This window comes from Nelumbo nucifera, chromosome 7 (assembly GCF_055504915.1).
Source record: "Nelumbo nucifera cultivar China Antique chromosome 7, China Antique-T2T, whole genome shotgun sequence".
NCBI classification, from domain to species: domain Eukaryota; kingdom Viridiplantae; phylum Streptophyta; class Magnoliopsida; order Proteales; family Nelumbonaceae; genus Nelumbo; species Nelumbo nucifera.
Genome location: NC_142655.1, coordinates 59234426 through 59254228, shown reverse-complemented (window position 1 = coordinate 59254228; position 19803 = coordinate 59234426). Strand labels below are relative to the sequence as shown.

Below are 19803 nucleotides of genomic sequence, written 5' to 3'. Positions count from 1 at the left end.
TATGGATGTATGAAATAGATATGAAAGGGAAGGTCTGCAGGCTGAAGAAATCTCTTTATGGACTCAAACAGTCCCCTAGAGCATGGTTTGAAAAGTTTAGGGCTGCTCTTGTTAGCTTTGGCTATGTACAGACACAATCTAATCATACCCCCTTTGTGAAGAGGAAAGGATCCTTGGTCGCTTACCTGATTGTGTATGTTAATGATATTGTTGTGACTGGTAATGATGTATTAGGGATTAATGATCTCAAATCTTTCCGTCATACAAAGTTTGAGATCAAAGATCTATGGGAATTGAGATACTTTCTTGGCATAGAAGTTGCTAGATCCAATGATGGGATCCTTATCTCTCAGAGAAAGTATGTACTTGATTTGCTCTCTGAAACAGGGAAGATGAGTGCTAGACCAGTTGTTAGTCCTATTGATACGAGTCATAAATTCTCTGCTTCAGATGGAATATTGTTGAAAGATAAGGGAGTCTTTTAGAGACTACTTGGAAAATTTCTCTATCTATCCATGACTCGGCCAGACATTGCATATGCTATCAGTTGCATTAGTCAGTTCATGCATGCTTCCAAGGATACTCACATGGTAGTAGCAGAGCGGATTCTATGTTATTTGAAGGGTTCCCCTGGAAAAGGAATTCTACCTCTGGGTACTGTAGCTTGGTGGCAGGTAATATTGTCTCTTGGAGAAACAAGAAACAATTAGTTGTTGCCCGATCTTCAACCAAAGCTGAATACAAAGCCATGGCTCATGGAGTTTCTGAACTATTGTGGCTTAGATCCTTGATGGAGGAACTGGGTATTGAGCATGATAAGCCAATGGTGTTATATTGTGATAATCAGGCTGCCATCAACATTGCTCACAATCTAGTGCAGCATGACAGAACTAAACATATTGAAGTTGACAGACACTTCATTCGAGAAAGAATGGCTTCTAGAGAGGTGTGTCTACCTTTCATCACTTCTGAATGACAATTAGCTGATTTCCTCACCAAGGGCATTCACAAGGCTAAACTTCAGCATGATACTGACAAGTTTGGCATGATTGACATCTATGCCCATCTTGAGGGGGAGTGTAGAGAAGATGGGCCAAATGGCCCATAGGCTGTTTATCCTTTTTATTTTTATGTTCTTTGTTATAATGGGCCTTAATCTGGGCTTTATTCTTTCTTGTGTTATGTTTTTTATTTTTCTACCCAATTAGGGGCCTCTTTGTAAATTATTAAAGTTTAACTTAATGAAATGGAATTAGGGGTGTAAGAGAGAAAGTTATGTTCGAAAATCTCTCTCTCTGAACCCTAGTTGCCGCCACCTTCTTCTTCTTCTCTCTTCTTGAAACCTGATTTCTGCTACTTCCTTTTGATTTTCTGCAACTTTTTAAACAGTCCTTTCTTTTCAAAAGGATGTTTTTCTTCTCAACTAACAACTATCTCTACAGTCTTTCATCACTTGTAGCAAGTCTCAAAATAGGGCAAATATGTTTGTCTGGGTCATTTGTTATTCATGTCCTTGAAAATTATGCCCCTTCATTTGTTTAAGTTCGTTTTGATTTTAGATCTTTAGTATTAAGTATGTTAGTTGGCTAAATATTGTATATCAAATTATCAATTCATGCACCAAGTAAATAAAAATTCTTTATTCCATATTATGCATACTAATACATGGCGATCGTACCCTATTCCTGCTGATGGTAGCTTTTAATACTTTATCTTATTTGTTCATGATTTTTTCTTTTATAATTGGTTATACATGAAGAGATCTAAAGATAAGATACCTCATGTTAAAATTTTCCATAAGATGGTATTACCTTAACTTAGACAAAAGAAAAATATTCAGATTTAACAATACTAATACATGGCTATATGAGAAATATAGGAATATCTTGAATCTCACCAAATTAAATTGAGGTTGTTCATGACAGCTTGTTTCTATACTCCTCAACACTAATACATGGTTATATGATGTTAATTGAGCAAGAAAAATTCACACTCGAGAAGACAATGAACAAAAGGAACAGAAACAGTATCTCCATACTTTGCAATGATAGGTGGTCAATATCTGTAAAATATTGCTAGAAATTCAGAAAATTTGTATTATCACTAAGAAAAAAACAAAGGACTTGAATGCCTAATATCATTACCATTAGAAACAAAAAAAAAATGTTAGAAACTAGAGATTCATTTTCAAAATGGTTCTTCTATTGAAAAAGGAAAACAAAGTCAAAGTGATATTTTAATTTCTGCAACCATAAAGAGACATGGTTAAAATACCTCAAACCATTGTTTAGTTGCATTCTTGAAGTTCCTACTTGAAGCCTCAGAACCTTTATTCGCACGATAAGGTACTCGATGTCTAGGAAGTCTAGCAGAAAATGCTTCTTGTCTTTGACGAACATCAACTGTCACAATTGCTCCATTTCTAAGTCCACATACAACAACATTTCCCTACAATAAGAGGCAAATAGAATGAATCCCATTTGATATGATGCATTTTGTTACCTAGTGCTTTGTAGAATGTACTAGGTAACTAGGCAACAAGGTGCCCTGTCACATAGCTTCACCTTGGCACCTCAAAAACTATGCTTTGTTCTTATCAATCAGTACCATATCATTAACAAACTTACACTATTGGTGATGGGACCTCTTCTTGTAAAATCTCTAGTCAGTGAATCCACAAAATTGCAAATATGGACCAATTGGCAACCCTTGGTGTAAAACCTATCGTGATTAGAACTCTCTCATCCCCCTTCTTGAGACCTCCCCTGGTTACAACTCTCGATTACAATGCTTGCACTAAATATTCAATAAATTAATATTTCATCATCTTATTGCAAAACATTTTTACATACAGTATAGTGCCAACTCCCTCCTTGCGCATATGAGGAGAAAGGCATTTGTTGGGCCTTCTTTTCTATAGCATATCACAGATATTTATAAAATTTCCCAAAAAAATGTCTTGAATCTTAGGTGGAATAGGCTTACTCCAAAACCTCTTTCATCAAGTAGACTACCCCTAAAGTATTATAAAAAGTAAGGTTATTGAAAAAGGAGGCACAAATGAACAAGCCATTAGGAAAAGCTATCCAAACCTTAGTGTTCCCAACATTTTGATCTAAAAATACCGACTCCAATTTGATTAGTAATTGAACAAGATATCTACACTAGGTGTGGGTCCCATGTATAAAAATATCAAAATTCAAAAAAAAAAGCCAAAAAAATCAAAGAAATGCAAAAAAAAAATCAAAAAATTATAAAACTTAATATTAATAAAAATATAAACTTAAGTTTTAAAATAAATGTTTTAAAAATCCTATTATCTAAAATTAAAATACATAAACATAATATGTAAAGCATATTCAAATGAGAATTTAAAAATGAAATCAAACATATAAAACATTTTCAAGCATATAAAACCCACTATCTCTTTTTTTTCTCAATTACATCAAGTAGCTAATGTGATATATTACATTCCTAATTCTACGAGCCGCCTTTGTGCCACACCCCTCGAGGCAAGCCCAAACAAGTCCATGTTAGGGTCTTAAATTCTTAGTTTTCACACAAAAAATAATGATTTTATAGTTTTAATTGCTTTTAAGAAGATATTTTATTAGATGAATGAATGAACAGCATTACCAAATAGGGGGTTCTCGAAGCTTCAATGCACGCCTAAGCTAAGGCGCAAGGCGCACCAGGCATGCGCCTTTTGAATGGGCTGCACCTTGGACCTGGGCAGAGCACCTACCCTAAAATGTGTCCCGCCTGTGCGCCTAGCGTGCCTTTTAAATCACTAGGAACCTTATCATTGGTTCCACAGCCTGCTGAACAGCCATCGCGTTTAGCTAAACCTTGTTCGCTGTAGAAACGGTTCTTAGGTACTTAAGGAAACATCTTGGTAGAAATATCCTTTTTTTCTAAACATGGTCATATGAGAGTTGAAGTTTACATTAATGCTGATTAGGGTAGATTAATAAATGGTCATAGGTCTACTATAAGTTATTGTACTTTTGTTAGGGGTAACTTGATAACATGGAGGAATAAGAAGCATTCAATGGTAGATAGCCAAATTTAGTGCCGAGGTTGAGTATTGTGCCATGGCCTATGGTGTAGCTGAGGTGTTGTAGATCAAGAACCTTTTGGAAGAGTAAGGATTTGGTGTGGATGACCCCATGTTTCTCTACCATTACAACAAGGCAGTATTAATATAGCTGCCAATCCTGTCTTGCATGATCGAAATAAGCACATAGAGATTGACAAGCACTTCATAAGGGAGAAGATTGAAAAGGCAGAAGTTTGTATAGCATATGTTAACTCCAGAGATCAGTTGGCTGATGTATTCACAAAGGGTATGAACTATCTGCGCCATACTAAATTACGTAACAAGTTGGGGATGATTGAAGTCTATAACGCAACCTGAGGGGGAGACAGGGAGTGTTGTAATATGTATACATTTAGGCACAGGGTATTGTAGTCATTTTACTTTATTATGTCACCCTAGTATAATAAAAGGAGCGGGTGCCACCAGACACTATAAGATTCTTTCTCCAAAATATTATCTTCTCCACTATCCTCTCTCTCTCTCTCTTCTTCCTTTCTATTCTTTTATACCTTTGCAGGTCTAATTTCCAAGCTTTTCAAACTTAAAATAATCTTCATCCCTACATAGATGAGCCTCCATGAAATACATTATTTTGCAGATTCTTCTCCTTATAGCACTTAACATGAAGAAATTTTCTTCTTTTATAGTAAAAGAAAAAAGAAGATTTGCTAAGATATGAATATTCACCTAATAAATGCCACATCTAGAGATGAAAGGCTGATTAGCTATGAAGAGGGATCTATTCTCAAGTTTTCCCCTGCTTGGATCAGCATTGCATGAAAATACAGTATTCGTTTTTGTCATTATCTGTAATTAACGTGTATATGATTTGAACTCTGTAACATAACATTGTTTCTGTTACTTAGAAAGAAATTGTGTTACAAAATGCATCACCCATAAAAATAAAAAAAAAATTCAAAACAGAGATGCATCTCTAGGAATGTTCAATACTACTCCATGTTACCGATTGATTAAATTGTTGGGAGAAGACATCACTTTTGCTCCGGCACACCCATGATGGCACCCCAGTCTCTAAATTTACCAAGGCTGCTCCCAGACTGGTACCTACACCCAGAAGGAATAAACAAATAATAAAATAAAGAGTAACAGTTCAATATAAATACAAAAATTTACACAAATAAAGAAGAAATCTATCCTCCATGTGCACATTATTATTAAGAAAAAGGGATCTAATAAACTCTTTGTCAACTACTTAGCCAAAACCAACCAACACAACTTGAAAATCATGAGATAGACCATTTTTGTTTTAATGGGTCAGACTACTCTAAAAGAAAAATTAAACAGAAAAACTTAGTGCTAACTTTTATCCATGTTATAGGCAAAAGTGGAGCCAATGGTCTGGGACATAGTTGTCAAGCAACGCCTAGGCGATTAGGCGGTTTTTCATGGTTGCCTCGCCCAAACGCCCCAGGTATTGCATACTAGGCGCCCGCCCAGAGACTTAAGCGGGTGCCTACATACATATATAAAACTATTGCCTACATACATATATAAAACTATTTTTTTAATCTATTGTTTTGATATTTTATTGGTTGTTGTATTCTTTTAAAATAAATCTGCTACATGGTATCATTTTAATATTAAGACAAGTATACAACTAATCTAATCTCCATTTCTTCGTTCAATTGGAGAGGGAGGAGAACCGAACACTTCAAGCTCAAGCCCCAGCCCAACTCCATCGCACCTCAGCTCCGGCAGCGGCAGGTAAGTTCTTTCTTCTAACAGGGGCTCCACCCCTATACTCAGTCTTCCCATTCTCCACTCATCATCATCATCATCTTTCCTTCGCCTAGGCACCTGAGCGCCCCATGGTCGCCTAGCCTCACCTAGTTGCCTTGACAACTATGATCTGGGAGACCAAACTAAGATAGGGAATGCTCAATCAACTCAATTTGTTCACATCTCAATCTATGCATATAGAACGTTGATAGTTGCTTGCTTTAAATTATTGTTTTTATTTCTTTATTGTTATTGGGTCTTGGCCCATATGGCCCTCTTATGTTTTTAGTTTAGTTTTCTATTGTTGCTAGCACTAGTTGCCCTACTAGGGGCATACTTTGTACATTCTTTTATTGTTAAGTATAAATAACAATTAATTGGGGTCGCCAGGATACTTTTGGCTCCCCTCTTCTTCTCCCTTCTTTCTTCTTCTCTGTTCTTCTCCAAAAAACATTTCTTTCAGTCCTTTTATATTTTCTTGCTCTTAATCACCTACTTGGTATCAGAGCCTTCCTAAGGCTTCTCGAATTGCTCTCTAATGCAGTCTTGAGATCAGCCAACTGCATGGGAGCTTAGAAAGGGCTAATTGATTTGCTGTTAAAAGCCTAATCCTTGGAGATTTTGGTGATCTGCTGCTAGTCAGTTGAAGATATTGGATAAAAGAACAAAATCAAGAAAGATTAGATAGAAAAATTTCTGATTCTTGGTGGAATCTGGTTCGTAAACAATCATCTAAAGTGGCTATTTCATCAAGAAAGATTTCTGGAGCTTTTCTTCCCTTTATTCTTGATTTCTAAAGAGGGTGATTTCATCAAGAAAGATTTCTGGAGTTCCTGGAGAGATGGATTCGCAAATCTCCTACTTTCTCTTTCTCACAGGTTCAAGATAAGTGATATCTGACCTACTTGGACAGTCTTTATTAGCTCTTTCCTTTTAAAGATATTTTCTACTTGCTAAAGGTGATGTTTAGTTGCGGGAAAGTTGTTAGTAGCCTTCTTGAGAATCAGTTGCCTTTCTTCTTTGTTTGGAGTTTTTTGACCAAAGATGATGGTTCCTTTGTGCCTTGTTTACCCCTCTGAAAGTCTGTTATTTCTTTCCGCCTTAAGGATTTATTGCTTGAAATTGTTTGAAATCAATGAAAGGGTCTAGAAGTGAACAGAAGGCAGGGGGAGAGTTTGGTATGTCCCTAGGAAGAATGGGAGAGATGGCCAGGATTCAAATTACCACTGTAAAGTTTAATGATATGAATTACCTAGAGTTGTCCCAATCTACTCAATGCAAGAGGTAAACTGGGGTATATTACGGGTGAGACGAAGAAGCCAGAGACTACTGATTCATCTCGTGCATGATGGGTTTAGGAGAATTATATGGTAACTGGTAATTACTTGGCTGTGCAGTTCCATGTTGCCCCATGTTAGTAGAAACTTTCTGTGGGCAAATACTGCTAAGGAGATCTAGGATGGAGGTACAAAATCCTACTCACAGAATCAATATGTGGCCCAAGTTTACCAATTAAAGAAATAAGATGACCACTACAAAACAAGGAGATAAGCCTCTCCCAGTTTGCTTCTTTACCTTGAAGACTTTGTGGTAGGAGATAGACCATCTGGAGATGGTCAAATGGGAAAGAACTAAAGATGTTACAAGCTATCGAAAATTGGTGGAGAAGAACAGGGTTTTTGAGTTCTTAATTGGACTCAAACCTGAATATGATATTGTTACATACTCTATCACGTGATAGTGTGGCTCTCTCACAAGCATATGCCCTTATGTCTAGGAGGAGAGTATGGGGAATGTTATGCTAAGGCATCCTGCAATTGAGACTTCGGCTTTGGCTAGTACTACAAAACCTCAACCTAGTGAAGATAAGGATAGTAGTAGTGAAAACAAAAAGGAGGATAAAAAAGATGTTATATGTGATCACTGCAAGAAGCCTGATAAAATTCAGATCTGTACTAGTTTTAGATCCAGAATAACAGAGAAAAAGAGAGAAGAGAGAAAGAATAGAAGGAAGAGAAGAGAAGAGAAGTAGAAAAGAAAGGCTGGTTCAAACTAGAGAAGAGAACTTTCCCTAGTCGGCCAAATTGTTATTTATAGGTTTTTAATTTAAAACATAAAGACAGCTATGCCCCTTCTTAAGTGTGGGACCCAACACTTAACCCAGGATATAACAGATATTACACCACACTCTTAACATAAAGCAAAATGACCAAACTACCCCTCTACAGTAGACTCTAACACTCCCCCACAAGCTAGTGAGTATATGTCATATAGCCCCAGCTTGTTACATATGTAATCCACTCTTCCTTAACTCAACCTTCTCTCTCACAAAATGACAATCAACTTCTATATGTTTTGTTCTCTCATGAAAACTAGATAGGAAGAAATGTGGGTTGAAGCTTGGTTGTCATAATATAGCTTCATAGGGGTATCAATCGAGTACCCCATCTCCTGTAAGAGGTTTATCAACCACACTAGTTCACATGTTGTGTGTCATGGCGCTATATTCAGCTTTTGCACTGCTTTTTGTTACCACTGTCCACTTCTTGCTCTTCCATGTCACCACCTCCAATTGCTACCACTGGTTCATCAACAACTTCTTGCACTTCAGACTTGATAAGAATTGGAAGTGGAGGTGGAGAAAGAGGAGAGACATCGGACCTAAAGAAAAACGAAACAAACTCAAAGAACATAACATCGGGACACACAAAAGAACAATGAAAACTGGGTTATAACACTTATACCCTTTCTAGGTCCTAGAATAGCCAAGGAAGACACACTTAGTAGATTGTGCATCTAATTTGTCCATTCTAGGTCCAAGATTATGGACAAAACACACACACCCAAAAAACCTGGGAGTGAGAGGGAAAGGAAACAAGGTAGGGAACAAAACACAGAAGAGAGAATGACCTTGAAGGATAGACATGGGCATCCGATTAATAAGGAAGCAAGATGTAAGCACAACATCACTCCTAAAACGTTTGGGTACACTCATATGGTACAAAAGGGACCAAGCAGTCTCAAAAAGATGGTGGTTCTTTCTCAGCCACCCCATTTTGCTAAGGAGTGTAAGTACACGAGGTTTGATGGATAATGCCATGTTGTTCCAAATATTTCCAGAAGGGGGTATAAAAATATTCGCAGGCATTATCAAAATGAAGAGTCTTAATGTGCATGCCAAACTAAGTGTGAATTTCAGCATGAAACTTTTGGAAAAGAGAAAACAATTCACTCCTTTCCTTCACAAGATAAAGCCATGTTAGACAGTGTATGCCCTTAGCTCCAATCAGCATGATGTACATTATGACATTTATTGTAAATGAATAAAGTACATATTTGATTCATGTTATTATGGTGTGTTTTTGTGTAATACCCTTAAACTAGACACATATGAGACTCGTGTTAGTTTAGAATCTTCACAGCCGTTGGATAGATCTCGGGAGATTTATCCTGCCAAGGCTGACACTGATGTGCCGCCAAGTTGGTTGGGGTGGCTTGTCTCAGCTGCCAGGGTGAGACCTGAGGTACATGCAGTGTGGGTTTTCTTGAAACCTTGAACCGGACCAAAATTCCAGTATTGCCCTGGACCTTGGAGATAGATGGGCAAAACCGGAATGTTACACCTGACCACTAGACTCGATTATGATGTTGCACTAGGTGTCAGATTGGGTTGGCTTTGATATGCCAATCAGTGAGATCCTTAGAGGGGGTCAAAACCTGGGTATGTTGGGACAGTCCAAGAATTCATCTGAGTGGGTGATCATAGTGACAGCATCAGCTCCTTTGTCGGACAAAGTGAATGATCGGGGATGCACTCTCTCTGATAGAAACCTACACTGCCGGCAGTTGATTTCAACTGTTGAAATTTGTTTTGCAAAATATATTTATATAGATATATATATATATATAGATATACATATATTTATATATATATATTATGCTTTCAAAATGTTTGCAAAAGGTTTTAATTCCCGAGATCCATGTGAGTAGAGAGTGCAGCACTACAGGAGAGGTCCTCTCTTGTCGGGCAATGTTTGATCATTATGGGCTAAGAGGTTAAGTGTAAGACCATTGAGGGTTATACCTAATGGGCTAATCTTGCATCTGCCCACAGTCCTTGGGCCTTCATAAAATGGTTGTACCCAAGGACAATTAGTGTAAATGTTGGGCCCATTGAGAGCCCATAGTGATGGACTCAGGGGTTCATTGTATTCAGCAGTGAATTCGGCCAGGCCTTGTAACAGAGGCTAGGCTGAATCCATGTGGCTGATGTGTAGATCAATGATAGGGTTCCACGCCATACAAAGAGAGCCAAACTAGCCAGCATTAAAGTGGAAGTGAACCTGAAAGCTTAATGGGCCTAAAAGCCCATTTCGAACTGGGTTAATTAGATTAATTAAATAGGGGCGGATCTAGGATTTGGATCAGCAGATAAGATAAGGGATTATCCTTATCCACTTAAAGAGTCCAGATCCAAATAAAGATTTGGATCAAAGGAACTCCTAATTTGATTAGGAAGGTTGATCTTTATCTGCAGATAAGATAAGGGATTATCCTTATCACTTAAAGAGTCCAGATCCAAATAAAAGATTTGGATTAGGAAACTCCTAATGGGATTAGGAAATTTTCTCTTTAAGGCTATAAATAAGAGATCAGGGCGAACCTCCAAAGTCACATTCGATGAATACAAAGAGAAGACAACACAGTTAGACTGCTCTTGCCTTCTGCTCTTTTTCTTCCTGCTCTTGCCACCCGATCCTGTTCGATCTCCAGTTCTTGGATTCGATCAAGATTGGATTTTGATATTGTTTCTTGTGAGAAAAAACAATCTAGAAGTTGTGCTCGCTGTCCTATTCGGTTCTTGCTGAAGAATCACTAGTTCTTGGTGAAGAACTACCTGTTGATCCTGCCTCGCCCTAAGCTGTGTCATCTTCAGTGGAGGGAGGATTTGGTACTCTCTTTGGGCGTGAACACCTACGTTGGGAGGAGCATTCTTGCGTGGATTCCGAATCAGGTATATCCCTCCCTTAATTTGGTTTCAGATTTGGTCTGTTTTGGTTACAAGAACGAACCTTGAAAATGCAATTTTCTAAATTGGGAATAGGATTCCCGGATGGGAGTAAAGAAATTTTTGAAATTTCGCCTAACCCTCCTGCAGGGTTCGGCCATCCATATGATGGATCTCCCATCCCTTCAAGCCACATCATCCTTGAATAATCATTGACAACAATTACAAAGTATTTGTAACCATTGTATGACACTATTTTATTAGGACCCCAAATGTCTGCATGGACCAAAGAAAAAGGACTCGACATATGAATATCAACCTTAGAACTCAAGCGAACACAATGGTGTTTCTCATACTAATGCGACTCATAATCCATAGTAGAAAGACAACTTAATGACAGAACAAGTAATTAAAGTGCATAGTTGTCAAGGCAACAAGGCACCCTTTGAGGTTCGCCTCGCCTAATCGCCAAGTTTGTACTATGTATTGTAAAATACTTTTTTATTCTTTATTTTTGACATTATAATTATAAAATAGGCACTATTAAACTAAAATATTCACTTTGTGTGTTTATATACTAATTTGTTTTTATTATTTTCTTATTTGTTAGGATTTAATCAATAAGCAAGGAAGAACTTAAAATTTTGTCTAATCAACACATTTTCTATAACAAAAATAAGGGTTCAGCCCCTATATTTTTGAATTTTCTTTTCCTTATTTTTTCTTCTCATAAATATGTTGATTTTCTATACTTTAACATGAACTCTATACTTTTCTTATGAAAATTATGAATAATTATTAAGGAAATATAACTATGGTACTTAGGGAACTACCCTAGGATCTATGTTTTCTATATAAAAAAAATCCATTACCTAGGCACCCACCTAGGCAACTAGGCGACAAGGCACCCCCCTGATGCCCATCCTTGCCTTGGTGCCTTGAAAACTATGCTTAAGTGCCTTAAGGGACGGATGACCAAGCCTGAAGTGCCACTATAGAGGAGAAAGAAACGATTAAAAAGTTGTTGATGAACCACCACCGTCAAGGTAATACAGTCCATCGACTTCATGCCCTCCACCAATCTTCATCCCCATCTTGAGATTTTGAAAAATACATGAAGAGGAATAAAAGGTGATACAACAATTAAGGGACTTGGTCAATTTACTAATAGACATAAGATTAAAAGGGAATTTTGGAACATAAAAAACTAAAGACAAGGATAATGAATCTATGTCAACATTACCAATACCACATATGGAAGAGGTGGAGCTACTAGCAAGGGTAACAATGTATGAAGTAGAAGACTGAGAAAAGGAAGAAAACACAACTGGAGTCTCAGTCATATAATCAAAAGCTCTAGAGTCAATAATCCAATGGGAGGGTTTGGATGCCAAACAAACCATACCTAAGTGAACAAGAGTAGTTGTATTCTATAGAGAAGTAGCCTAGAGGAACCACTCATACTCATCATGTGGAACACTCATCATCTCTTTCCCGGAGGCATTTGTAGATGTAGAAGGTATTTGATCAACTTGCTGAATTTCCTGTCTCGTACCACTACCATTAGCCACTACATGATTTGCCCAGGTTGAAGGTGGGCCATGTAGATCATAAGAAAAGTTGATAGTGTGTCCCTCCATTGCACAGTGTGTACACTTCCTTGGACCACTACTACATCCTCTACCACTGGCTCCCCCTGAATCTCGACCTCCAATACACCCACCACCATGATTATACATGGAACCACTACCACCACCACGACCTGGCTAAATTCCCCAAGCTCCTCCTCTACCTCCGCGACCTCCCCCTCTTGTCATTACAAAAGCAGACCTATCAAATATGGTAAAGTTCTTTGTAGGTCCAACAGAAATCCTCCAAAGATGGGCAAACACCTCTTCAAGAGAGGGAAGGACAGAACCACCAAGTATTTGTACTCTCATCGGTTCATATTTAGATTTCAATCCTACTAAAAATCTGGTTACATCAAGTTGTTACTCTCTGTTGTTGCTGAATTTTAACATCAAATGTATGGTGATGATACACATTCAACTCATTCCGAAGATTCCTCGTGCTAGCATAATACTCCTCAAGACTTCGATTATCCTACTATAGATTAAAATACTCTTGGTAAATCTGGTATACTCTAGTAGTATTGTCTTGTCCAAAGTAAAGCTTCTTTGCATGGTCCCAAATCTCCTTGGCTGTATCTAAGAACATAAAGTTCATACTAATCTTGGGTTCTATGATATTCCATAACCATGTCACAATCCGTGCATCTTCTTGTTCCCACTCACTATACCCCTAAGAATCAACTGAGGGTTTTTCCTCTTTCACATGCTTCACCTTTTTCTTAGCTCTTAGAAAAACTTCAACAGATTTTAGCCCAAGGCACATAATTCTCACCATTCAATTTAATAGACATCATATGCACACTCGGGTAATCAGGGGGAATCATAACACTAGACTTGTATTCATTGTTGTCTCCCATTGCTGCCATAAAAAAAAAAAAAAAAAAAAAAAAAAAATCTAGTATGTCACACCACCTCACAATCACCACATTGCACACTAATGGCTGGTTATTATTGAAACATCTACTGTCACAGGTTTCAGCAATAATAGTCACTGTTGTTCTTCACTTTCAACACCACAAAACCACCCAAATACACTTCACACACATAGCACTAGGTCTGCAACACTGTAATACCCATTCAACCCACCTATTTGAATCACACAAATCAGACCTGCACTTGTCAGTCCACTACACTACTTAAACAGCCTTCTTCAATCCATCAATTAGAGGATTTTCTACCAACCACCTGAAACGACCACTGCACCAGCAACCAGAGGCATGGAAACCTCCAAAGGAAGAAAACGATCACTCCTTTTCAGCCATTCTGCCAACCTCCAAGTGATCGATGAGAAATCTGCAGAAACCTAGGGTAAATGGCGCTGAAAAAGAAAAAAAAAATCTGGGTAGATAAGAACTGATTATAGTGGCTCTGATACCATGACCAAATTCAGATATGAACTAGTTTTAGTTCCAGAATAACAGAGAAAAAGAAAAAAGAGAGAAAGAATAGAACGAACAGAAGAGAAGTAAAAAAGAAAGGCTGGTGCGTTTCTCTAGTCAGACAGATTGTTATTTATAGGTTTCTAATTTAAAACATAAAGACAATTGCACCCCTACTTAAGTGTGGGACACAACACTTAACCCAGGGTAGATATTACACCACACTCTTAACATAAAGAAAAATGACAAAACTACCCCTCTATATCCTACTCTAACAAAGCCCAAGCACACTAGAGATACATGTTGGAAGCTTCACCCTAATCTCTTTCCTGCCCAATTCAGAAATAAGAAGGGGAATGCTAATGTAGTAGTAACAGATGAGTCTTTTGGCTCCCTTTCCTTTGCTTCCTTAGAGTCTATAGCTGCAGCAGCAGTTCGAGCCAAGTTGGAAAAGTATTGTTGTCATCTAATCCAAAGGGATATGGACAGTTCTATTGCATCATCAGGTGTTCAATAGGGTGTAGATGTGTGTGGGGGGGGACTTCTGGAGTTGGTCACTGTACTTCCTTTGCACATACAAGTAATACACATGCCACTAGCCAACTATGTTTCTACTTTAGGTAAGGAGGGATCTCCTTGGATAATAGAATGAGGAGCTTCTGAGCATGTGACTAGTGTACCGTCTCTTTTTCCTCATATCAATTGTGTTATCAGTTGTGTTTTGATAGAGAAAGTCTCCATTTCTAATGGTTCCCATGTCACTATAGCCAGTAAAGGCACTATTATAAATATCTAACACTATTTTACCCTACACTCTATTTTGTATGTCCCCAAATTGCATACCAATCTCATCTGAGTAATTTAACAAAAAAGTTGAACTGTAACCTTTTTCCCTACTTGTTGTGTTTTCCGGAATCTAGAGTCAAGAAAAACGATTGGAGTGGTTGTGAGGTGAATGGGACCTACCTTCTAGATGCATTTCCCAGCTACCAAAGCCATTATGTGAGAAATAGAGAGTGGACCAAAGTTAGTTAATCAGATTATGTTATGGCATAATTGTTTAGGTCGTTTGTCTTTTAGTTCCTTATGTTTGTTGTTTCCTCAGTTGTTTGAGTCAATTAAGATGCCTAGTTTGGAGTGTGAATTTGTCAATTTCCTAGCATTGTAGACATTCTTTTTCTTCAAGTAATAAAAGTAGTTTGGCTTTTGATATTGTTTATACTCATGTTTGGATCCTTATCCCATTCCTTCTTGGCTTTATTTGATGTGTTCTCGTGATGAGGTTCCCTCTTTGGTTCAACAGTTTCACTAGATGGTTCTCACACAGTTTGGGTTGAAGATTAAGGTTTTCAAGTTGGACAATGCTAGAGAATCCTTTGAGAAAAAAAAAACTAGCATCCTACCTTTTGGTGTATGGAGTTGTTCACTAGAGTAGTTGTGCTTACACACCTCAGCAAAATGGAATGGCTGAGAGAAAGAATGGACATATTGTAGAGGTGGCCAAGAGTCTTTTGGTATCTACCGTCATCCATGTTCACTTTTGGGAGGATGTAATTTCAATGTTTTTAATTGACCGTATGCCCTCTTATATCCTTGGTTTTAAGGATCCTTTTGGTGTATTGTTTCCTAAGGGGAAGATAATTCATATTCCTTTGTAGGTTTTTGGGTGTACTTGCTTTGTTCATATTCTTGGACCTCACCATTCTGAGTTTGATCCTAAAGCCAAGAAATGTGTATTCCTTGGGTATGTCCAAATTAGAAGGATTATTGCTGTTAAGATCTAATGTTTAGGAATCGATATATTACCATGGATGTTACCTTATTATTTTATCAGCACTATGGATATTACCTTTTACAAGTCCAGTCCTTTCATTTCTAGTGTTTCCCCTCAAGGGGAGTGTTTTGGTGATGAGAGTGTTGTCCCTCTTCCTCTTCCTACTCCTTTGCTTTCTCGGGTTCCTTTGGCATTACCTCTCCATGCCTCTTCATAGTGTTCTAGTTCAGAAGGGTTGATTCTGATGCTCCAAGAGAGCCCAATAATGTTCCCGGAGAACCTACACCACTCTCTGTTGCTCCTGAGACTTTGGTTCTCCAAACATGGATCCAAGTATGCCTATTATCCCTTTTGATGATCCTACCTCTAATAGTTGTCAATGATACACTTGTACCTAATGACCTAGACCTCCCCATTGCACTCCATAAGGGTAAGAGACAGTGTACCACCACCACTGCACATTCCTCTTCCATTATCTCTCATACAGTTCTCTTTCACCATCATATTGTGCTTTCTTGACCCCTCACTTCTATGTCTCCCAAGACTGTTAGTGAGGCTCTCTTTAAACTTGAATGGGAGAAAGCTATGGAGGACGATATGGAGGCCTTGATTAAGAATCAGACTTGGAAGATCACTAATTTGCTTGTTGACAAGGAGACTATGGGGTGTAGATGGGTATATACTACGAAGTATAAAGTTGATGATAGTATAGAAAGGTACAAGGTAAGGTTAGTTGCAAAAGGATATACACAAACCTATGAGGTTGATTATTTGGAGACTTTTGCTCTTGTAACTAAGATGAGCTCTCTTTGTGTCCTCTCCTTAGCTGCCATATATCCTTGGCCACTTTTTCAACTTGATGTTAAGAACACCTTCCTTAATGGGGATTTGTAAGAAGAGGTATATATGGATCTGCCAATAGGGTTCTATAGTGATATTGGTGGAGGAAAACATTATATGGCTTAAAGTAGTCACCTAGAGCATGGCTTGATAGGTTCGAAGGAGTAGATGTAGGAAGGGAAGGGGTCCTACCAACTTAGGATCTGGTTGTGCACTCTGTGGGGGGTGAATGAAAGTTGTGGGTGAGAGATGAAGGATATGAATGGAGAAACAATTGGAGTGCTTATTGTTACCAAAAAAATGAGAAAGAAATTAGAAGAACGAGAAGAACTCTTGCTGTTAGGGTAAACAGCCAAGAAACAAGTTGCTTAAAAGAAGAAATGAGAGAGGAAAAAAAGAGAACAAACCTCTGGAAACAACCAAAATTCACTAAACCAATCTTTCTTTCATCAAATAACTCTCCTCAAACTCCAAGTCTCCAATTACATTGACTCAATTTAAAGACACTAACTCGGATGTCCCTTTACAGGCTCTGATTTGGACTAGGAAACTGACCCAAAACAAACTGCTTTTTTTTAAAGGTAAAGTATTGTATTGAGTATCAAACAGTATAAGTTCTGTACAAGAGGCTATACAAACAGCATTAAAGCACCCCAAAGAAATTCACCCTCAAAAAAGAATCGGCGCAAAACACAACTTAAAACACATCAGAAATAGACAACCAGCTCCACAGCTCTTCCACTACACAGTTAATCACCCCAGCCTCAGACTTGGCTTTCTGTTCAAATATCCTGTTGTTTCTTTCTAACCAGATTACCCACAAAACTGCAGCTGGAATAGCAGACCACACTAGCTTCCCTTCTTTGGACATTCCTTGGACTCTCCACCCTTGAAGAACAGAGGGGATTGATTCTGGCCAGCACCAACTCAGATTTATCGCTCTAAGAAAGTGCTGCCACACCACTGACGAGAAGCTGCAGTGGATGAAAAGATGATTTGCTGATTCTGGCACCATGTTACACAAAGGACAAATCACATCTGATAGGCTGAAATCCCTCCTTATCACCATTTCCTTGGTAAGACACTTTTCTTTTGCAGTCATCCACAAGAACTCCTAATTGCTTTAAAACTAAGACATATCCACAAGTAACCCATTAGGACACTTGAAAAGGACTCCAACTCCTAAACAACTCTAATAACATTTTTCTAAAACTACTTTAATTTAAAGACATCAGAAATTACTGAAAACAGTAAACTACAAGTTTAATAAAAATAATAATTAAGAGAACTACCATAAATGGTAAGTCCAGAAGTTACCAAAGTTATCATAAATTGTAATTTCGAAAAAAAAAAAAAACAAAAATCTATCGTCGAGACACCCACAAGTAGAAAATAAATACAAAAACTTAAACAGTGCCAATATCCAATAACCCAAAAATTCTGCAATCGGTATAGGAATAGAAAAGCAAACTTAATTCCCTTGCTTCCATATCTGCATCATTCTCCTCTGGTTCAAAAAAATAAACGCCATCCTCAAGTTTTTAAGTGAGGAAGAATAAAGACTAAATTCAGAACTTGAGCATAAGAACCAATGTTGTCATCAGGTTATGCTTTAACAAGCTCGATTGGATCATTTGTCTTTCTATACTTTGAGTTAGTCATTTCCTTCTTTATTTGCTTCTATTAGGATGTCTAATTTACATTGTGAAAATTGCCGATTAGTCAAATATTGTGGAAACATGTTTCTTTTAATAAAAAAAGTTCTATTGTTCCCTTTGAGCTTGTTCGTATTCATGTGTGAAGACCATATCACATAGCTCCTATTGGTGAATATCCATATTTTTTTGTTATTTTTTTATGATTATTCCCATTTTTCTTTGTTATACCTGAACACCAGAGATGAAGTAACTCAACTGACTTGACAGTTTATTTCCTCTCACTATGCACAGTTGCAGACCATCTTAATCCACTTTTACCTCATTCTATCCACTATCCCTTCTCGTTTTCCCACTACTACATTTCAAATCTGATCTTTGTGATACCCATGTTATTAGAAGTGTTGCTTGACACAAAAACAGCACATGCATGAGTTATAAAATGATAGAAAACACTAGAGAATGGTAAGAGGGGTTGAATCTGGTTTTCTTCCAACATGGGTACAGATGTTAATTACTGCTTGGAAAGAAAAAGGTAAAATTTGCAACAATTATCACACGAGCAGAGAAAATATCCTAAATAAGATAATATTTTAAGGTAAATAACACGTAATCAGATAAAAACTATTAGTTATAGAACTTACCTACTATTGCTTCAGTCCCATTGGAGTTGCAATCAGCAGTCCAAATTGTACAATTCAACGAAGCAACCTCAAAAAGTCTTCTCCTTAGAACAGGAATACTTGGACTAAACTCTAATGGTTCACTAAGATTCAGGACAAAGATGGATCCACCAGATGTTTCCGATCCCAAAGTGGTTATCCTATTTCTTGATGTCAAGTTTTGCAAATGCAATAAAATGAAAGAAAGCAAATGAAAATTGTCAAATATAAGAAACAGCCAGAAAGATGTTATAATGCCTATTACCTAATTAAATATGTATGGAAGTACATCTGCAAAGGAATAGAGAAATCACAATCATAAAATGCATGTGTTGTTCCTGGATACAAAGCATTCTGGATGACTGAATTGTCATCAGCTGTATCCATGTAATGCTTTCCACTCCTCTTTATACAAGATATACATGACGGCATAAGAGTCAAAGCACCTGTTGGTCTCCAAAGATGTCCTGGTGCTTCACTGCAATCTGATTGGTTCTCCATAGTGAGAGGCCAGACACAATCTGGCATGCATTTTACTCCATAGTCAAAAAGTTGTCCAACTCTTCCAAATTCAAAAAGACTGCAAAAGTATGATCCTTTAATAAAAATAGATTGTAGTATTCTCAACAAAAAAAAGTCCCATATGTGCATTTCTATGCAACTTCATAAAGACAGAATATCATAAGATATTGATGAAAAAGGAAAAAGAAAAAAGAAAAAAGAAAAGATGTGAAAACATGGTAATCACAGTCAAACAGTAATAAAAGGCACCAAACCAGAAAGAAAATAAAAGAGGAGAGAGAAGAAAAGGAAGAGAGAGAAAGAAGAAAAAAAAGGCTTGAGAGAAGAGAACCCAGTCAAACTGATTAGAGGGTAGATTAGAAGGATCTAGCCCTCTTAACCAGTTGGCCCACAACTTAGATTAATATAAATAATGATGTGTTTACACAAATACCCCTGTTTATGATAAATTCTGGACAGGAGTACCCTTAATAAAAGAAAGGAAAGACTAAGC

General features: G+C 37.5%; 1 protein-coding gene across 5 annotated transcripts in view; it reads right to left on the bottom strand.

Moving 5' to 3' along the window:
* Positions 1 to 19803, bottom strand: part of LOC104599783 (Transducin/WD40 repeat-like superfamily protein) — an 86330-nt gene that overhangs the window by 39355 nt on the left and 27172 nt on the right. For all 5 annotated transcript variants that reach the window (XM_010262496.3, XM_088891586.1, XM_088891583.1 and 2 more), the window contains exons 5-8: positions 19135 to 19368; positions 18771 to 18949; positions 5064 to 5164; positions 2275 to 2448 (exon numbers count right to left, since the gene is read on the bottom strand). In XM_010262496.3, the coding sequence (XP_010260798.1) occupies positions 2275 to 2448; positions 5064 to 5164; positions 18771 to 18949; positions 19135 to 19368 (688 nt within the window). The remainder of the gene's footprint in view (positions 1 to 2274; positions 2449 to 5063; positions 5165 to 18770; positions 18950 to 19134; positions 19369 to 19803) is intronic.